Source organism: Nomascus leucogenys, chromosome 17, assembly GCF_006542625.1.
Source record: "Nomascus leucogenys isolate Asia chromosome 17, Asia_NLE_v1, whole genome shotgun sequence".
Classification (NCBI taxonomy): Eukaryota; Metazoa; Chordata; class Mammalia; order Primates; family Hylobatidae; genus Nomascus; species Nomascus leucogenys.
The window spans coordinates 5,246,363-5,264,112 of NC_044397.1; the positions used below are offsets into that span (position 1 = coordinate 5,246,363).

The following is a 17,750-nucleotide window of genomic DNA, read 5'->3' on the forward strand; positions in this document are numbered from 1 at the left end:
ATGAGGACCTAAAGCTCCTTTGGAGGGGCCCTTGCATCCCCACACTTCCCATGGCAGGGGAAGTAGTAAGAACATAGTAAGTGCTCAGTAAATGTTCTCGGCTTTATTATAAGCTGTGGCTAGTGAGATTCATACAATATCTCCTTGAGGTTACACAGGTTCTACTGTTTGTGCATAACCAAGAAGGAAACTGGGGTGTGCAGAAGTAGCATTACCACAAAACAGTAATATTATCAATAACCAATACTTTTGATAATACTACAATATCCTCCAACACTGACTGAATAAGCACTATGTGCTAGGCAACTGCTCTTTTTATTTATTTATTTGAGTCAAGATCTCACTCTGCTGCCCAGGCTAGAATGCAGTGGTGAAATCATAGCTCATTGCAACTTCAAACTCCTGGGCTCCAGCAATTCTCCCACCTCAGCCTCCCAAGTAGCTAGGACCACAGGTGCACACCATTACGCCTGGGTAATTTTTAAGTTTTTTGTAGAGATAGAGTCTTACTATGTTGCCCAGGCTAGTCTTGAACCCTCGGCCTCAAGCAATCCTCCCACCTCTGCCTCCCAAAGTGTTGGAATTACAGGCATGAGCCATTGCACAGGGCCTAGGTCCTGTTCTAAGCACTTTTACATGTCAATTCCTTTTAATTCTTAGAACAACCATATGTTGTTACTTAGTGATATACCCAAAATTTGAATCCAACTTTCATACTTCTTTTTATTTTTTTTTTTGAGATAAGTCTTGCTCTGTCACCCAGGCTGAAGTGCAGTGGCATAATCTCGACTCACTGCAACCTCTGCCTCCCAGGTTCAAGCGATTCTCCTGCCTCAGCCTCCTGAGTACCTCGGATTACCAGTGCCCGCCACCACGCCCGGCTAATTTTTGTACTATTTTAGTAGAGACGGGGTTTAACCATGTTGGCCAGGCTGGTCTTGAACTCCTGACCTCAGGTGATCCACCCACCTTGGCCTCCCAAAGTGCTGGGATTACAGGTGTGAGCCACGGCGCCCAACCCAATTTTCACAATTCTTTCCACTGGATTTTGATGTATGTAATTTCCCTCTAGGTAATCCATGGGATGGAAATAAAAGGAAAACAATAAAATGTGGACAAATCAACCCCTTTCCGTGTCCCCCACCCCACAGAGTAAAGCGCACGCACCTCCCTCTGTGTTGTAGCAATAGGCTGTGTAGTGTCCTGAGCCAAACCCTTTCCCGTGATGCATGACCACTGCGGAGAGATCATAGGCAAAGGTCTCTTTGTCAAGAGAGGAGAGCATGTCCCTGCAGCAGTAAGGTTCCATGGTTAATACCTGGTCAAAGACGACATGGACCCCAATCTTCTCTCGATGATTACGGCCAGACCACCTAGAACATGGATATAAGCTTGTTACTAGTAAAAACTGGCATATATAATCGTAGGTAGAGGTAGGTATTAATAAAACAGGGAACTGAGAAAATTTAACCTTCTGGTTTTGGTTTTCCCATCAATAAAATGGTGGTAATCAATGTTCACACTTATTTATTTATTTATTTATTTATTTATTTTCAGATAGGGTCTCACTCTGTTGCCCAGGTTGCAGTGCAGTGGTGTGATCGATAAAGGCTCACTGCAGCTTCAACCTTCCCGAGCTCAGGTGATCCTCCCACCTCAACCTCCCGAGTAGGTGGGACTATAGGTGCACACCACCACGCCTGGCTAATTTTTGCATTTTTTATAGAGACAGGGTTTTAACCATGTTGCCCAGGCTGGTCTCAAACTCCTGAGCTCAAGCAATCTGCCTACCTTGGCCTCCCAAAGTTCTAGGGTTACAGTCATGAGCCACTGCGCCTGGCCCATTTATTTGCTGTTAATGTTCCATGAAGTACTCTAAACCTAGAGATCCCTGAACAAGTAACTCAAGCAACAGTCTTTTTGTAGTTTCCTGCCTGTGCTTCTTTTCCAGATTATTTTATACTTCATCCTGAAGATGAATCTACATAAGTCCAAGCCAGGCTGGATGAAATCTTTAAGCATAGACACCAAGTGCAGGCTGGATAATTAATTACACAGGAGCATGAGAGCAAAAGTCCAGTCCTGCTGGGCTCCCACATCAATTTGCCTTAGTGGATGTGAACGGTTTAATCTCCATGGAAAACACAAGGTCTCAAGTGAACAGGCTTCCCCTCCCAACACTGCAGAAGACATTTGCCCTCACCAAAGCCTTTGGAGCAGCTATTCCCACAGCTCTCGCCCAGCTAGGACTCCCACAGCAAGCTCACCTGAATCTTTTAAGGTGCAGCCGGAGAACCTGAGGTAGTCTGTAGATCATTAACTGCTTTCTAGCTTCACTCAGAACAAGGGGTTTGGGATTGGATTTTCGTCGTTTGCCTATGTGGTTTGGGAAGGTATAAGACATAGGTTGTGAGGAGTTTTTTATAGCTATGGCAGAGACAGCGACTTGCCATTCAATATGCATTCTCCATATTTCTCGGTATCTGAACCTCAATTTTTGGGGGGGCGCAATGTGACACTCTTTATGACTGCATTTCCCAGCTTCACACGCCTGCATGGTGTGGCCATGGAAGTTCTGGCTAAGATAAAGGAATGACTGTGTGGAACTCTGCTTAGACAGGGCTGACTCAGTTGTAAGGTGCATCCCTTTGGCCTTCCCACTATCTGAAACCGCTGGAATTCCTGCTGGACCAAAAGGTAACTTTGAAGACAGAAGTCTTGCAATAGGATAGGTAAAACAGAAAGACAGAAATAGCTTGGGTCACTGATGACCATGCAGCCACCATGCCGGCCCTAAATGTCCTTCAGACTTGTTTTATGTAACAGAAAAATAAAATCTCTCATTTTAAGTCATTGTTATATGGGTCGACTGTTACAAGCAACTCAAATCTTTCCAATTTTTGCCATCAGCAACTTTGCGTATAATGGAATATAATCGAACGTGCAGCAGCAAGCACACAGAGTAGAAGCATGTTAAGGCTCCATGTCTTCACAATGGCTTATAACTTTAATTATGATATCCCACAATATGATTTTAAAAAGCTTTTTGTTTGCACTAGGTAAGCCTAATTCTGCTTCCTGCTCACAACTAGTTGTGTGCTAACGGATAAGTTATTCAAAACTCTGAACCTCAGTTTCCTCACCAGTAAAATAGGGAATAATGCATATATTTCAGGCTTAGGAAAAAAAGGATAAGATTACTAAATGGGGCCGGGCGCGGTGGCTCACGCTTGTAATCCCAGCACTTTGGGAGGCCGAGGTGGGCGGATCACGAGGTCAGGAGATCGAGACCACGGTGAAACCCCGTCTCTACTAAAAATACAAAAAAAAATTAGCCGGGCGTGGTGGCGGGTGCCTGTAGTCCCAGCTACTCGGAGAGGCTGAGGCAGGAGAATGGCGTGAACCCGGGAGGCGGAGCTTGCAGTGAGCCGAGATTGCGCCACTGCATTCCAGCCTGGGCGACAGAGCGAGACTCTGTCTCAAAAAAAAAAAAAAAAAAAAGATTACTAAATGATAGAGTATTTAAACACATTTTTCTTTAGCATGATTTGCTTATGGCATATTCAAACATTTAGAAAATAAACTGTTGGTTCTATATTTTTATGCTGTGCGTAGTTTTTGAAACATATTTCCTAGATAAAAGCACACTGCTGGACATGCAAGGACAAAGCTGACAGGTAGGCTAAACTCATCTACTCCAAAGCAGAACCAGTGATCAGTCTCTAATTTTGTTTCTAACTGTGGGGGAAATGCATTTCTCGAAGTCCTGGCTTCAAGCAGTCCTCCCACCTTGGCCTCCCGAAATGTTGGGATTATGGGTGTGAGCCCACTGTGCCCAGCCTTGAGGAAATGCATTTCTAAATTTCAGCAGATAAATAATGGAAATAGAGTTCTCTTAGTTTCTATCAGAAGCCTTTCCTGTAACCATTTACTGATGACTGTTTTGTTATATTAAATTGGTAAATGGATGAGAGTAGAAAATTAGTGGTCTACTGCAGTCCCTGCTAATTGTCTTGAGCTGTTGATATCATGGGCTCAGTGTCTGAAGAGCAACTGGGCATCTGATTCCAAGTCCGGTCTGTACTACTCATGAAAGGTAGCAAATCACAGCCAGATGATGTGTCACAGAGCTTTCTGTGACAACAGGATGTGGAGGTGTAACTTCTCATAATAGTCTGCATCAGAATGAGTGTGCCATAGGAGAAGCTTTTACCAGGGTGTAGTTGTCACAATACATGGGGGCATGAACAGAAATGGAATTCACAGAGGGGCTTGGCCTCATTTTATATTCCTATTCACCATTTTTTTGAAAATTACTGCAGCTCTGGCTAGGAACCCTGGCAGTGACTGCCACCCTCAGCAGAGGGAGTATGTGAGCTAAGATGAAGACAATATAGAGTCAGGCTTTGTTTCCCTAAAATGAAATTCACAAAGCAAAAGAAATTACTGATTCAATTGAGATTGATCAGTTCTGTCTCCATTTCATTAAGCTGGCCAGGAAGACAGGTAGAAGAATGACAGTTTTGAAACTTCACAGGCAACAGATCAATGCATCTCATCCCCTCACCATAGGTTTCCTTCTCTGCCATTATTTGCACTTGCCTAGAGAAATCCTGATAAATTGGCACATCTGACAACCAAAGAACAATCCTTTCTTGTAAAGATAAACAAAAGTTATTTCTTGCCTAATCTATCATATCCAAAAATGATGGTGTTAAAGCTATTAATATTCTTTTGTTCCTTACAAGTAAAGGCTTCAAGAATCACTGTTTTCTTTTTTTTAGATATTACTCTAATGAAACAATTTGATTCACCTGACTCTGTATCTCAAAATGGAACAGGATAGGTGAGTCTATAGTTAACCAGGTATAAAATTTCAAATTTTGTTTTGAAATGGCAAAATGATATCGAGCATAACTTTGTGGTTTTTGTTTTTGTTTTCCCTAAAAGAGGTCTTGCTATGCCACCAGGCTGGTCTCAAACTCCTGGCTTCAGGCAATCCTCCTGCCTTGGCCTCCCAAAATGTTGGGATTACAGGTATGAGCCACTACACCTGGCCTCAAGCCTGACTTTTGATTTTTGTTGTGATTCTTCAAAGAGCAGAACAGGTTTCCCACAATTTAGCTTTTTTTTTTTTTTTTTTTTGAGACAGCATCTCGCTCTGTCACCCAGGCTGGAGTGCAGTGGCACCCACCTCGGGGCCTCCCAAAGTGCTGGGATTACAGGCATGAGCCACTGCACCTGGCCTAAGATTTTTTTTTTCTTCAAAACTGGTAATCTAAACTATTATATGACTGAAAATTGATTTCTAGGTCTCTGCACGATCCATTAACTTTATACTTTTAGTTTCCAAATCTATATATGCCACAAACCCCAAACATAAGCATCCACATATTTGTTCTGCATTTCCTCTGTCCATACTGGATTAGCAGAAGCATTAAGTGTTAGTGTGGCAAGATGGAAGGGCCCTGATAACATGCCTCTGTAACCATGTGTAAAGAGTTCCATTTTAAAATTACAGACAACACAGAAATACTTCCGTATGACCCTCTCTGAAATGTGAACTTTTCAGGCATGTGAAAAATAAAAACAAAATGCAGAAAATATTTCATGAAGCTGCCACTGAGCAATGCACCTTAAGACTTGCTTTCTTGGTTCCACTGTACCAATCTTTAGCATCACTTTTGACAGACATTAAGTCTACCAGTTCAGTACAAAAGCTTGCTTTTCTGGTATCGCACCCTTCAGAAAGGCTATACCATCTGGGTTTAGATTAAGTAAGAACTGTCAGACTCTACATTCATGAATTTAAGCAGCAGCTCCATAGCACTAAGAAGCTAAGTACTAACATTCTCAGAGTCCCCCATTTCAGGAGCCACAACTTTAAAATCCCTTTCAAGATGACAACTAATGTCAATCAGGAGGTCAATCAACTCCTAGGCCTTTGTTTCATTTGTTGTTGTTGTTTGAAATGGAGTCTCGCTCTGTTGCCCAGGCTGGAGTGCAGTGGCGCGATCTTGGCTCACTGCAGCCTCCGTTTCCTGGGTTCAACTGATTCTCCTGCCTCAGCCTCCTGAGTAGCTGGGATTACAGGCACTTGCCACTACGCCCAGCTAATTTTTGTATTTTTAGTAGAGACGGGGTTTCACCGTGTTGGTCAGGCTAGTCTCAAACTCCTGACCTCAAGTGATCCGCCCGCCTTGGCCTCCCAAAGTGCTGGGATTACAGGCGTGAGCCACCACGCCCAGCCTTGTTTTGTTTTTTAATACATAATTAAAACAAGTCCATGTTTTTTGTTTTTAGAAAAATGGGAGAAAAAGTCTTTAAAAGATGCTTTAGAACCATTCAATATCATTAGTGTTAGTTTTGACTAAAGAGGACAAAGCAGCACCTTAAACTGATATTCCAGTTATACGTCCCAACTACACCCCCTCCTCCACACAGCACTCACTGTTACACTGGTCACAAGCGTAGATTCTCCCTTCCAGGGCCTCTGTCTCTGTGAACTTGGCCAGCATCTCAGTGAGCAAGCACTCTGTCTGATTCAAAGGGACAAACCCCTTTTCTATGCAGTGATAGCGTTCAGGGAATTCCAGGGATAGGTCCCAAAAGGGCTCAATGGTATTGGATTTGTAATTGCATGATATACATGTGACCTAGAATGAAAAGATTGATTTACAGATTATGTAACTTCCATGCTTCCTGTGTACAGTTTTACTTGCTTCATAAAAGATACACTTTATCAAAACTAAGTGTATAATTTTCAAAAAATAGTAATATTAAAATAATAAACATAACTTTAAAAGAATTAGAGTATATTACTTCTGATGTACATTTCTAACTATGGGATGCTAGCTGGAATTTAAAAATCATACTGCATAGAGACTATACTAACCCCCCTTTTCTCCTCTCCTCTCCCAAAATATGCTCTACCATTCAATAGTACAGTAGTACAGACTGCAAGTTATTATGCAGTCACTCAAGGGATCAGTCTGACAGAGAGATTTGCAAGTCCCTGCCTGCTTCCCTCACCGTGGCATTCCTCCTCTTGACTTCAGACCTTCCACGGGGCCCAGCATGCCTCTTTTTTTGCCTTTGTTACTTGCAGAAGCCCCACACTGAACCCCTCTGTCTGCAGAGCCTCAAAGTGCTGTGATTAGACCTCCACTCCCACTATAACCTTCCCAGGTGCACCTTTCTTCCTAAGGGAGGGGAAACAGAAGAAGTGCTGATAAATACTTCCCTTTTACATGCTCAAAAACAAAAGCCTAATTAAACTTTCCCTTTCCATCCCATTCATCATTCTTTCAAAGCCCTAAAAACCAAGACACAAGCATAGTGTAGAGGTTTTACCTGAATCTCTTAAGTTGCTCACCAACCCACCCCCCACCACGTTTTTTTGTTTGTTTTTTGTGTTTTTTTGAGACAGTCTCCGTCTGTCACCCAGGCTGTAGTGCAATGGCGCGATCTGGGCTCACCGCAACCTCCGCCTCCTGGGCTCAACCAATTCTCCTGCCTCAGCCTCCCAAGTAGCTGGGATTACAGGCATGCGCCACCACGCCCGGCTAATTTTGTATTTTTAGTAGAGACAGAGTTTCACCTTGTTGGCCAGGCTGGTCTCTAACTCTTGACCTCAGGTGATTCACCCACCTTGGCCTCCTGAAGTGCTGGGATTACAGGCGTGAGCCACCGCGCCCCGCACACCCACCTTTTTTTAACTATCAAAATACTCTTTCTGCATATTCTCACAAGGCCTTATCTAAGAATCTTTGCTTAGGTTACATGGCTAAAGATCCAGGAAATAAAAGGTAATGGGAGGCCGGGCGCGGTGGCTCACGCTTGTAATCCCAGCACTTTGGGAGGCCGAGGCGGGCGGATCACGAGGTCAGGAGATCGAGACCACAGTGAAACCCCGTCTCTATTAAAAGTACAAAAAAATTAGCCGGGCGTGGTGGCGGGCGCCTGTAGTCCCAGCTACTCGGAGAGGCTGAGGCAGGAGAATGGTGTGAACCCGGGAGGCGGAGCTTGCAGCGAGCCGAGATCGCGCCACCGTACGCCAGCCTGGGTGAGAGAGCGAGACTCCGTCTCAAAAAAAAAAAAAAAAGGTAATGGGGAACAGGAAGGAGGCTTGCACTGGCCTTTAGCATGCTCCCAGCTACCTTCCTTCCCTGTTATGTAAAGAAGGGTGATTGCTCTTTCAAACTATTATGGAACCAGGGTTACAAGCAAACTCTGTTCCCTCAAATTGATCAAAGGATGGCACACCAACAATGGGTACTTAATTATAACAATGAGAATATTATATTACCCTATCTTCAATAACGATTAAAGATATTCACTGAAAATTAAGCGATGTGGCAAGTTAAACTAAAAATCTGGCCGGAAAGACACTAGGCAAGTTTCCCCAAAAGGCCATCATAACGTACAGTAGAATGAAAGGTACAATGGCCACCCTCCAAATTGCATAATCACAGCAAATGTGGGCTACTCTTATTAGCCCAATAACCCGGGGAAGGCACTCACAGGAAGCCCAAGCTAACATACAAGGCTCTCATTGTCATGGTAGGCACACACATACCTGACTGAGCAGCTGCCCATGAAATATGGTATTCACCACCTTTAAGACCTGTTTGGTGAGCTTCCTCTGGGAGAAGGGGATGAGGATCCGGCGTGTGGTGCCCTCAGACTCGAGTTCCTGCTGCACCTTGTGCAGCAGCTCGCAGAGAAATTCCTGCGCGTCCTGTTGGTCGTAGCCGCGGAAGGCAGGGATCAGGCTCCACACTGAGTGGAGCATGGCGAAGGGCGACACTAGGGCCCACTTCCCGGACCACATGACTCGGAAGAGGGTGTGCAGTTCACGGCAGAGGGAAATGTGCTTTGAACTCGGCTCCTTGTTCTGGATGAGCTCCAGGCTCCGACTAATGGAGGCCCCACCGTTCCAGCAGAAGCCCTCCCGCTCGCATGCCTCGGCCCTGTCACTTCTCAAGGACAGCTCCGTGGCCGAGCTGTTGGTTGGTTTGCCAGAAAGCTGAGTCTTCCCGTTGGTGGCTTTGGGAAACAGATGTTCCGTTTTGGAAGGGTCAAGGTTGAGGAAACATTCTCGGAACTTCTGGAGGTGGCTGAGCACCTGGAGGATGGAGTTCATGTAGCAGGTGTTGCCCAGGTTGCGCAGGCCCGTGACGCCTGGGGCCATGGCCGGCTGGCGACGCAGCTTGAGTGTGGCGGCGGGCGCTCTGCGTGAGGTAGGGAGGGCGGCTGGGCGCGAGGCAGCCGGGCCCGCGTCGCGGGGCGTGTGCAGGAGCAGCCGTGCACTCTTGCGCGGAGGGGCGCTGGCCAGCTCCTCCAGCAGCCGCCGTTTCACCTCGCGCCGCCGCCTCCGCGCCTCCTCCTTCTTGCGCTCCAGCGCCTCCTCCTGCCGCCGCTGCTCCAGCTTCGCCTGGCCCCGGGAGCTCTTCTCGAACCACAGCCGCAGCGTCCTGGCCAGCAGGCGCTGACGCCGGTACCACAGAGCCGTGAGCATCTGCGGCTGTCCCTGAGGAGCGCGCTGCGGCGGGACCACGTCCTCACCCGAAGCCATGGACCGCAGCGTCCGCCCACGTCTCACCGGCGTGTCCTGTTTCTGGCCCCGGACCGCCAGGAGGGAGCTTCTTAGCAGCTTCAGGTCCCCCTCTGGGTTATCATTGAGCACATAGTCCTTGCACAGGTAACAGAACACGTAGAGATCTCGGACTTCCATGGCTAGCGGGTGTCCCGTCTCCTCAAAGTGTTTCAGGGCGTGGTCCTCAATGTAGCGGCCGCAGGCCACGTGGGAGCACTTGAGGCAGGCCCACACGGACTCGGTGGTGGCACACTCTAAGCAGCACCACTTCTGAGGGTTCAGGATGGAGTGGTCCTGGGCGAGCCGTAACCGCCCTACATGTTTGCATCTATCCATGTCTTATAGAAGTCGCCACTCTCTCAACCTGGCACGACAGAGTCCCCAAAAAAGAAAAAGAAAAAAAATACTTTTAGAAAAATATTTTCCTTAAAAAAAAAAAAGTAAAAGTTTTGCAATTGATATTTCAACTCTAGATTCATTCATTTTCAACTCCAAATTGGTTCCTTTGAAAGTTAAAAAAAGGCACATTTGGTATAAAGGCAGAGAATTACAGGACGGTTAAATTACTTAAAAAGGAAGACTCTTACGGAAGGGTTAGCACAAATTTGACACTTTATGGTGTTTCACATACCAGTGGGAGAGATGAAGAGCCTCAAATAAAAAGTCAATTTTAGGTCGATTGCAATGTTTTTCAAAGCAGAGATAACATAAGATAAAAATAAGAAAAAGAAAGTCCTCACCAGTACAAAGTATCATTTTTATGAGACGTGACTAAGGAACATTGTATATGTGGTTTTTTGTTTTGAGACGGGATCACTCTGTCGCCCAGGCTGGAGTGCAGTGGCGGGATCTCAGCTCACTGCAACCTCCACCTTCCGGGCTCAAGCAATTCTCCCGCCTCAGCCTCCCGGGTATCTGGGATTACTGACGCCACGCCACCACACCCGGCTAATTTTTGTATTTTTAGTAGAGACGGGGTTTCAACATGTTGGCCAGGTTGGTCTCGAACTCCTGACCTCAGGTGATCCGCCCACCTCGGCATTCCAAAGTGCTGGGAATACAGGCATGAGCCACCGTGCACCGCCGTATATATGTTTTTTAATTTATTTATTTATTTTTTTTTTTGAGGTCTAGCCTCCCTCTGTCACCCAGGATGGAGTGTAGTGGTGCAGTCTCAGCTCACTGCAACTTCTGCCTCCCTGGTTCAAGCGATTCTCCTGCCTCAGCCTCCCAGGAAGCTGGGATTACAGGTGCACGCACCACCACACCCGGCTAATTTTTTTGTATTTTTAGTAGAGACGAGATTTAACCATGTTGGCCAGGCTGGTCTCGAACTACTGACCTCAAGTCATCTGCCCGCCTTGGCCTCCTAAAGTGCTGGGAATACAGGCATGAGCCACTGCGCCCAGCCAACATCCATCTTTTTGAAAAGAACATCTGCATCTTGCAGTAAGGGTGGGAAAACTTTTACCTTCTTTACTGAAAGGTAAGTAAAGAACTGGACAAATTTGACTTAGGACAAGAGGTGAAGTGGCTACTGGTATTATAATATTTAACCAAACTACCGTAACAAAAGAAAAAAAAGCAATGAATCTTCCAGCTGATATATGAAAATGCTTTTTAAAACGGTAGTAACATCCTAAGCATGTTTTTTTTTCCTCCCAATAATGCTTCTTCAATATTGTTCATCAGAGAAGCCTTGTGGGCAATTTCTCCAAGGGAAAGAAGCTATACTTTTTTTTTTTTTTTTTTTTTTTTTGAGATGGAGTCTCGCTCTGTCACCAGGCTGGAGTACAGTGGTGTGATCTCAGCTCACTGCAACCTCCACCTCCCGGGTTCAAGCGATTCTCCTGCCTGAGCCTCCCAAGTAGCTGGGACTAAAGGCGTGCACCACCACGCCCAGCTAATTTTTTTGTATTTTTAGTAGAGACAGTGTTTCACCACGTTGGCCAGGGTGGTCCCAATCTCTTGACCTCGTGATCCGCCCACCTCAGCCTCCCAAAGTGCTGCGATTACAGGTGTGAGCCAACACGCCAGGCTGCTACACAACTATTTTAAAAGAAAACTTTTATATCTTTGGAACTTTGAAAGGAGTTTTCCCCTCAATACCAGAAATTAAAATTCCTTAGGCTGGGCACCGTGGCTTGCACACTTCAGGAGGCTGAGGTGGAAGGATTGAGGTCGAGTTCAAGACCAGCCTGGCCAACATAGACCTGTCTCTATCTAATCTATCTATGTATTTACTTATATATTTATATATTTTGAGAGAGGGTCTCTCACTCTGTCACCCAGCCTGGAGTGCAGTGGTGTGATCTTGGCTTACTGCAGCCTCCACTTCCTGGGTTCAAGTGATCCTCCCACCTCAGCCTCTAGAGTAGATGAGATCATAGGTGCATGCCACTATGCCCAGCTAATTTTATTTTTTGTAGAGATGGGGGTCTCACTATGTTGCCCAGGCTGGTCTTAAACTTCTGGGCACAGTGATCCTCCTGCCTTGGCCTCCCAAAGTGTTAGGATTATAGGTGTGAGCCACCACACCTGGCCTAATCTCTTTAAAATAATAATAAAAAAAAAGGCCGGGTGCGGTGGCTCACGCCTGTAATCCCAGCACTTTGGGAGGCCGAGGCGGGCAGATCACGAGGTCAGGAGATCGAGACCATCCTGGATAACACGGTGAAACCCTGTCTCTACTAAAAATACAAAAAAATAGCTGGGCGTGGTGGTGGGCGCCTGTAGTCCTAGCTACTCGGGAGGCTGAGGCAGGAGAATGGTGTGAACCCGGGAGGCGGAGCTTGCAGTGAGCTGAGATCGCACCACTGCACTCCAGTCTCTGGGCGACAGAGCGAGACTCCATCTCAAAAAAAAAAAAACAAAAAAACTTTAGTACATTAATCCAGTAAATTGTATAGGGATGAAAGACTCTTCATAGAAATCAAAGAAAGAATTTTATTTCTCAAATTCTTCCACTTAGACTAATACTGTCCAACAGAACTTTCTGCAATGATATATTCTCTATATATCAATGAGAGGGATATCAGTATTTTCTATCTGTATATATTCTCTATGTGTCATCAATCATATATATCATTGATATATTGAGAATATAGAGAATATATACAGATAGAGAATTCATTATTATTACACATTATTATTGATAATATTCTCTATCTGAATATATTACAGTGCTGTTCAGTACTATAGTAACTAGTCACACGTGACTACTGAGCACCTGAAATGTGCTAGTGAGACTAAGGGACTGCAATTTTAATTTTAATTAATTTTAAGTCACATGTGGCTAGTGGTTATGGTATTATATTAAGACAGCATAGACTTAAACACACCAGGACACTATCTTTAGCTTGCTCTGCTTTGCTTTTTGTTTCCTTTCCTTCAAAAGATTCGGTATTAGGTAAATCACATCTGAATAGCCTCCTCTTACAACTCAAAACCTGACGCCTGGCAAATCCCCATTTTAGCCTTGATGTGTCTTCAGGAATTTAATTGCTACCAAGATCTTATCATATGAAATACAGCAGAGCTTCAAATCCTACAAAGAGAGAATTATTTCTGTAAATGAATATAGCAACACCACACCCAGAACACTGATGCCTTGCAAAATCAACTCCTCTGCTAAAAAAAATATGCTGGAACAACCAAAAGCCAAAAGAGAAGAACACTAAAAAACCATTCCACATCCTCTCCATGGAGAGCTGTCAAATGAAAAGGGCACTCTGGAAATTCTTTCTTCTGATTTCATTTTCTGATCTATAAATCTGCTGATCATGCACATCCTCTCCTGCACAGCCCTTTTCCCATTACAAATCTGTCGTGGCGACTCACTAACCTGCCATATGGGCAGAGTAAATCCATTCAGGAAAAACACAGGGCTACTTTGCACCTCATCATACTGATTTAAGCTAGGCAGACCAGCTTCTCTAGAGGAAAAACATGTATGATCATGAAATGGAAATCTCCTAAGAGTGACACAAAAGATAAAAGCCACCTTAACCAACAAACAAAATAGAAAATAAAGAGAATACCACCTCAGGTATACTCAGGTCAAGAAAGAAAATGTGTTTAACTCACCTCTCACACATACTCTGACCACTTTATTTCAGAATAGGGTCTAGCACCCATTGGCAAAAAGAGGAATTCTATTTTATATTTTTCTGATGTGTACAGGTTTCCCTTCATATTCTCAAAGGCCATCATTCTAACATTTCCACTTAAAATGTACATCATCCTGGCCGGGCGCAGTGGCTCACGCCTGTAATCCCAGCACTTTGGGAGGCCGAGGCGGGCGGATCACGAGGTCAGGAGATCGAGACCATCCTGGCTAACACAGTGAAACCCCGTCTCTACTAAAAATACAAAAAATTAGCCGGGCGTGGTGGTGGGCGCCTGTAGTCCCAGCTACTTGGGAGGCTGAGGCAGGAGAACGGCGTGAACCCGGGAGGCAGAGCTTGCAGTGAGCCGAGATTGCGCCACTGCACTCCAGCCTGGGCGACAGAGCAAGACTCCATCTCAAAAAAAAAAAAAAAAAAAAAAAAAAAAAAAAAAAAAATGTACATCATCCAGTGTGACAGGCACCTAGTACCCCAAACTGATAAACTTACGGTGTAATTGGGAAAGAATATGATGTGTCTGAATACTTCTACATCAGCAAGTTTTAAATAGATCAGCAGCTTTAAATAAATGTCCTGCACACCCTTGGTCGATCTGCATATGAGGAAAGTAAACCTGACAAAATATCAGCTTTTGCCTTTTTAATTACCATAGTTTTATTTTAAAAATCTGAATCAACTGGAGCTAAGAACCATAATCAATATTTAAAAGCATTCTATAAATATCACTAAGTATTAAATGAAAAGATAATTAAATCTTTTCAACATTTATCTTTTGTTCGGATGAAAAACTTCTAGATTTATCATATAATTTTTTTAAAAACTCTCCATATGAGAGATGACAACATTAGGATTCTAAATATTTCAAAAAATCTATAGCTTGAAAATATGATGCCTTTTAATTGGAGTATTTCAATTATTCTCAAATAGCAAATTTCTCAGCAGGTCTTAACTGTATAACTACATCACCAGAAATAAAATTTCTGGGGGTTGAAGGGGAATCAAGAAAAACAAAATAGGAGGAAAAAAAGAGGGTAAATCTACTTTAGAGAGAATTCCATTTCTTCTCGCTCTCTCATCATATTGATTTCTCCTCAGTTGTTAACTAAGGACCGTAGAATAATCCTGCTTGGTCTTGGTGAGACCAAGTGGCATAAATTCCAGCTTCAGAGAGAGTAGACACTATGGTAACATGCTGACAGCCTTCATTTACATAAAAGAATACTAATTACGTGGTATCATCAACATCTGTGATTCTGCTCACTGCCATATGCGACAGCGCTGGGTATTTTAACCCTTTAACTTACTAAGTGTACCTAGAATTACATCTACCACAAAACCTGCAGACTGCTTAAAGAGACACAGCAAATACACATTTACAAATAATAAATGTTAAAAATGAATTTCATTTTCTGCTAACATTTCCAAGAAGTATGGGAAAACATAATCTAATATCAATATATAGTTAAGAAAAAGATTTAAAAAGACAGAAATCAAAACAAAAACAAAAAGGGGGCCGGTGCGGTGGCTCACACCTGTAATCCCAGCACTTTGGGAGGCCGAGATGGGAGGATCATGAGGTCAGGAGATCGAGACCATCCTGGCTAACACAGTGAAACCCCGTCTCTACTAAAAAATACAAAAAATTAGCCGGGCGTGGTGGCGGGCGCCTGTAGTCCCAGCTACTTGGGAGGCTGAGGCAGGAGAATGGTGTGAACCTGGGAGGCAGAGCTTGCAGTCAGCCAAGATTGCGCCACTGCACTCCAGCCTGGGCGACAGAGCGAGACTCCGTCTCAAAAACAAGGGGCAGAGACTGAGAAGGGTAGGGTTAGAGAAACTGTTCAGAAGTCCTTTGCTAAGGGACAGTGGGCAGGGGAAGAGATTGCTGAATGGGCAGAGTGTCCTCACAGGCTGCTGCATTTCCCCATTTTCCCTATCAGTGCCATTGTCTCTGAATAGGGGGTGGATGAGGGGTAACCTATAAGTCATAGTGCAGCTCAGAGACCCCCTGGAGAGGCTGAATTCTCTAAGAAGGGTTTGGAAGCTCTGACAAAATGTGTTCTTAGCTCTCTGACCCAAGAGCTGGAATGTCCACTTATGCAGCAGCTCTTGGCCACAGTCAACGAGACCTGACATGCTAGGTGTGCCAGAGCCCTTGTAAGGTGTGCTATCACTCATTTGTCATCAGTAATCAAGTGCTGATGTTCAAGAATGAGTGTTTAATCATAGGTTACAGCAGATGTAAGGCCAGCATGATAATAGCTCACTTGCATTAGGATCTGCTTTCTTCAATGAAAAAGGAGTAGAGTTCATCTAGGGAACTGGGCCTGGCATACAACACTGGTTTGCCCATGGAAAGGGGCTATCCCTGTGGCCATGCAGGGAAATGACAAAGGCAGAACACCTGATGTGGCACAAATGCTTTGTCCCACACCCTCCGTACCTTCATCCTCTGTTATCTTTTGTTTGCTTCCTTCCTCTTGCTACAAATATTCTCAAGTGTCTTCTGTCTAAAAAGAGAGAGAGATACACAGACAGACAGACAAAAGTTTGCCCTGCCTCTAGACTATCCTTGACACTATTTTTAAGATTCTTCCTCCTTCTGGCAAGAGTAATGTGCACGTTCATCCTCCTCACAATTCACTCCTTAACACCTCCTTTTTGTAGAAACTGTTTTCTCAAAGGTCACTAGCAGTTTCCTTATAGCTAAATTCATTAGCCTTTTCTCAGTCCCCATCCACATTTTTTCTACACTTAACACTGCACAAACATTCTCTTTTGAATTTTAGACAACTGTTCTTGTCTGGTTTGCTTCCTGTGTCTGTAATTACATCTCTGTTTTCAGGTCTCCCTTCCTTGAAATTTAGGGTTTCCTTAAGGCTCTGTCCTCAGCTCTCTTCTCAATTTTATCTATTTCCTAAAACTTTAAGCATCATTTAAATACAAGATTATATATTTTGATACTTTTTAAAAACTAAAAATTATTGGTAGTTTACATGCCATAAAATTCACTCATGTAAAGTAAAAACCTGATAATTTTTAGTATACTCACACAGAGTTCCACACTCTATTATTATTATTATTTTATTTTATTTTTAAATTGAGACAGGGGCTTACTCAGTCACCCAGGCTGGAGTGCAATGGCATGATCTCAGCTCACCACAGCCTTTGCCTCCTGGGCTTAAGTGATCCTCCCAAGTAGCTGGAAACACAGGCGTGCACCACCATGCCTTGCTAATTTTTTGTATTTTTGGTGGAGATGGGGTTTTGCCATGTTGCCTAGGCTGATCTCAAATTCCTGAGCTGAAGTGATCTGCCCACCTTGGCCTCCCAAAGTGTTGTGGTTACAGGCATGAGCCACCGCACCTGGCTATTATTATTTTAGAGACAGAATCTCGCTATACTGCCTAGGCTGGACTCAAACTCCTGGGCTCAAGTGATCCTCCTGCCTTAGCTCCCCAAGTAGCTGGGATTATAGGCACACGCCACCACGCCTGGCTCCCACACATGCTTTTTTTTTTTTTTTTTTGGAGACAGCATCTCGCTCTGTTGCCAGGCTGGAGTGCAGTGGCGCAATCTCGCTTACTGCAACCTCCGCCTCCCAGGTTCAAACGATTCTCCTGCCTCAGCCTCCTGAGTAGCTGGGACTACAGGCACACACCACCATGCCCAGCTAATTTTTGTATTTAGAGTAGTGATGGGGTTTCACCATGTTGGCCAGAATGGGCTCAATCTCTTGACCTCATGATCCGCCCAACTCGGCCTCCCAAAGTGCTGGGATTACAGGCGTGAGCCACCACGCTCGGCCTTTTTTTTTTTTTTTTTTTTTTTTTTGAGATGGAGTCTTGCTTTGTCATCCAGGCTTCAATGAAGTGGCACAATCTTGGCTAACTGCAACCTCTGCCCACTGGGTTCAAGTGATTCTCCTGCCTCAGCCTCCCGAGTAGCTGGGATTACAGGCGCCCACCACCATTTTTCTTTTTTTTTTTTTTTTTTTTTTTTTCTGAGATGGAATCTCGCTGTGTCAT

The 17,750-nt window shown here is 44.4% G+C and overlaps 1 protein-coding gene across 3 annotated transcripts in view; it reads right to left on the reverse strand.

Moving 5' to 3' along the window:
• The window catches only part of USP49 (ubiquitin specific peptidase 49), a 97,531-nt gene that overhangs the window by 7,917 nt on the left and 71,864 nt on the right, over nucleotides 1-17,750 (reverse strand). For 2 of the 3 annotated variants that reach the window (XM_030796539.1, XM_030796540.1), the window contains 4 exons: nucleotides 8,579-9,962; nucleotides 6,452-6,656; nucleotides 2,268-2,376; nucleotides 1,168-1,373 (listed from right to left, as the gene is read on the reverse strand). In XM_030796539.1, the coding sequence (XP_030652399.1) occupies nucleotides 1,168-1,373; nucleotides 2,268-2,376; nucleotides 6,452-6,656; nucleotides 8,579-9,934 (1,876 nt within the window). In that variant the 5' untranslated portion in view covers nucleotides 9,935-9,962. Of the gene's footprint in view, nucleotides 1-1,167; nucleotides 1,374-2,267; nucleotides 2,377-6,451; nucleotides 6,657-8,578; nucleotides 9,963-16,165; nucleotides 16,561-17,750 lie in introns of those variants that run through there. The other variant, XM_030796541.1, reaches the window with a different exon arrangement.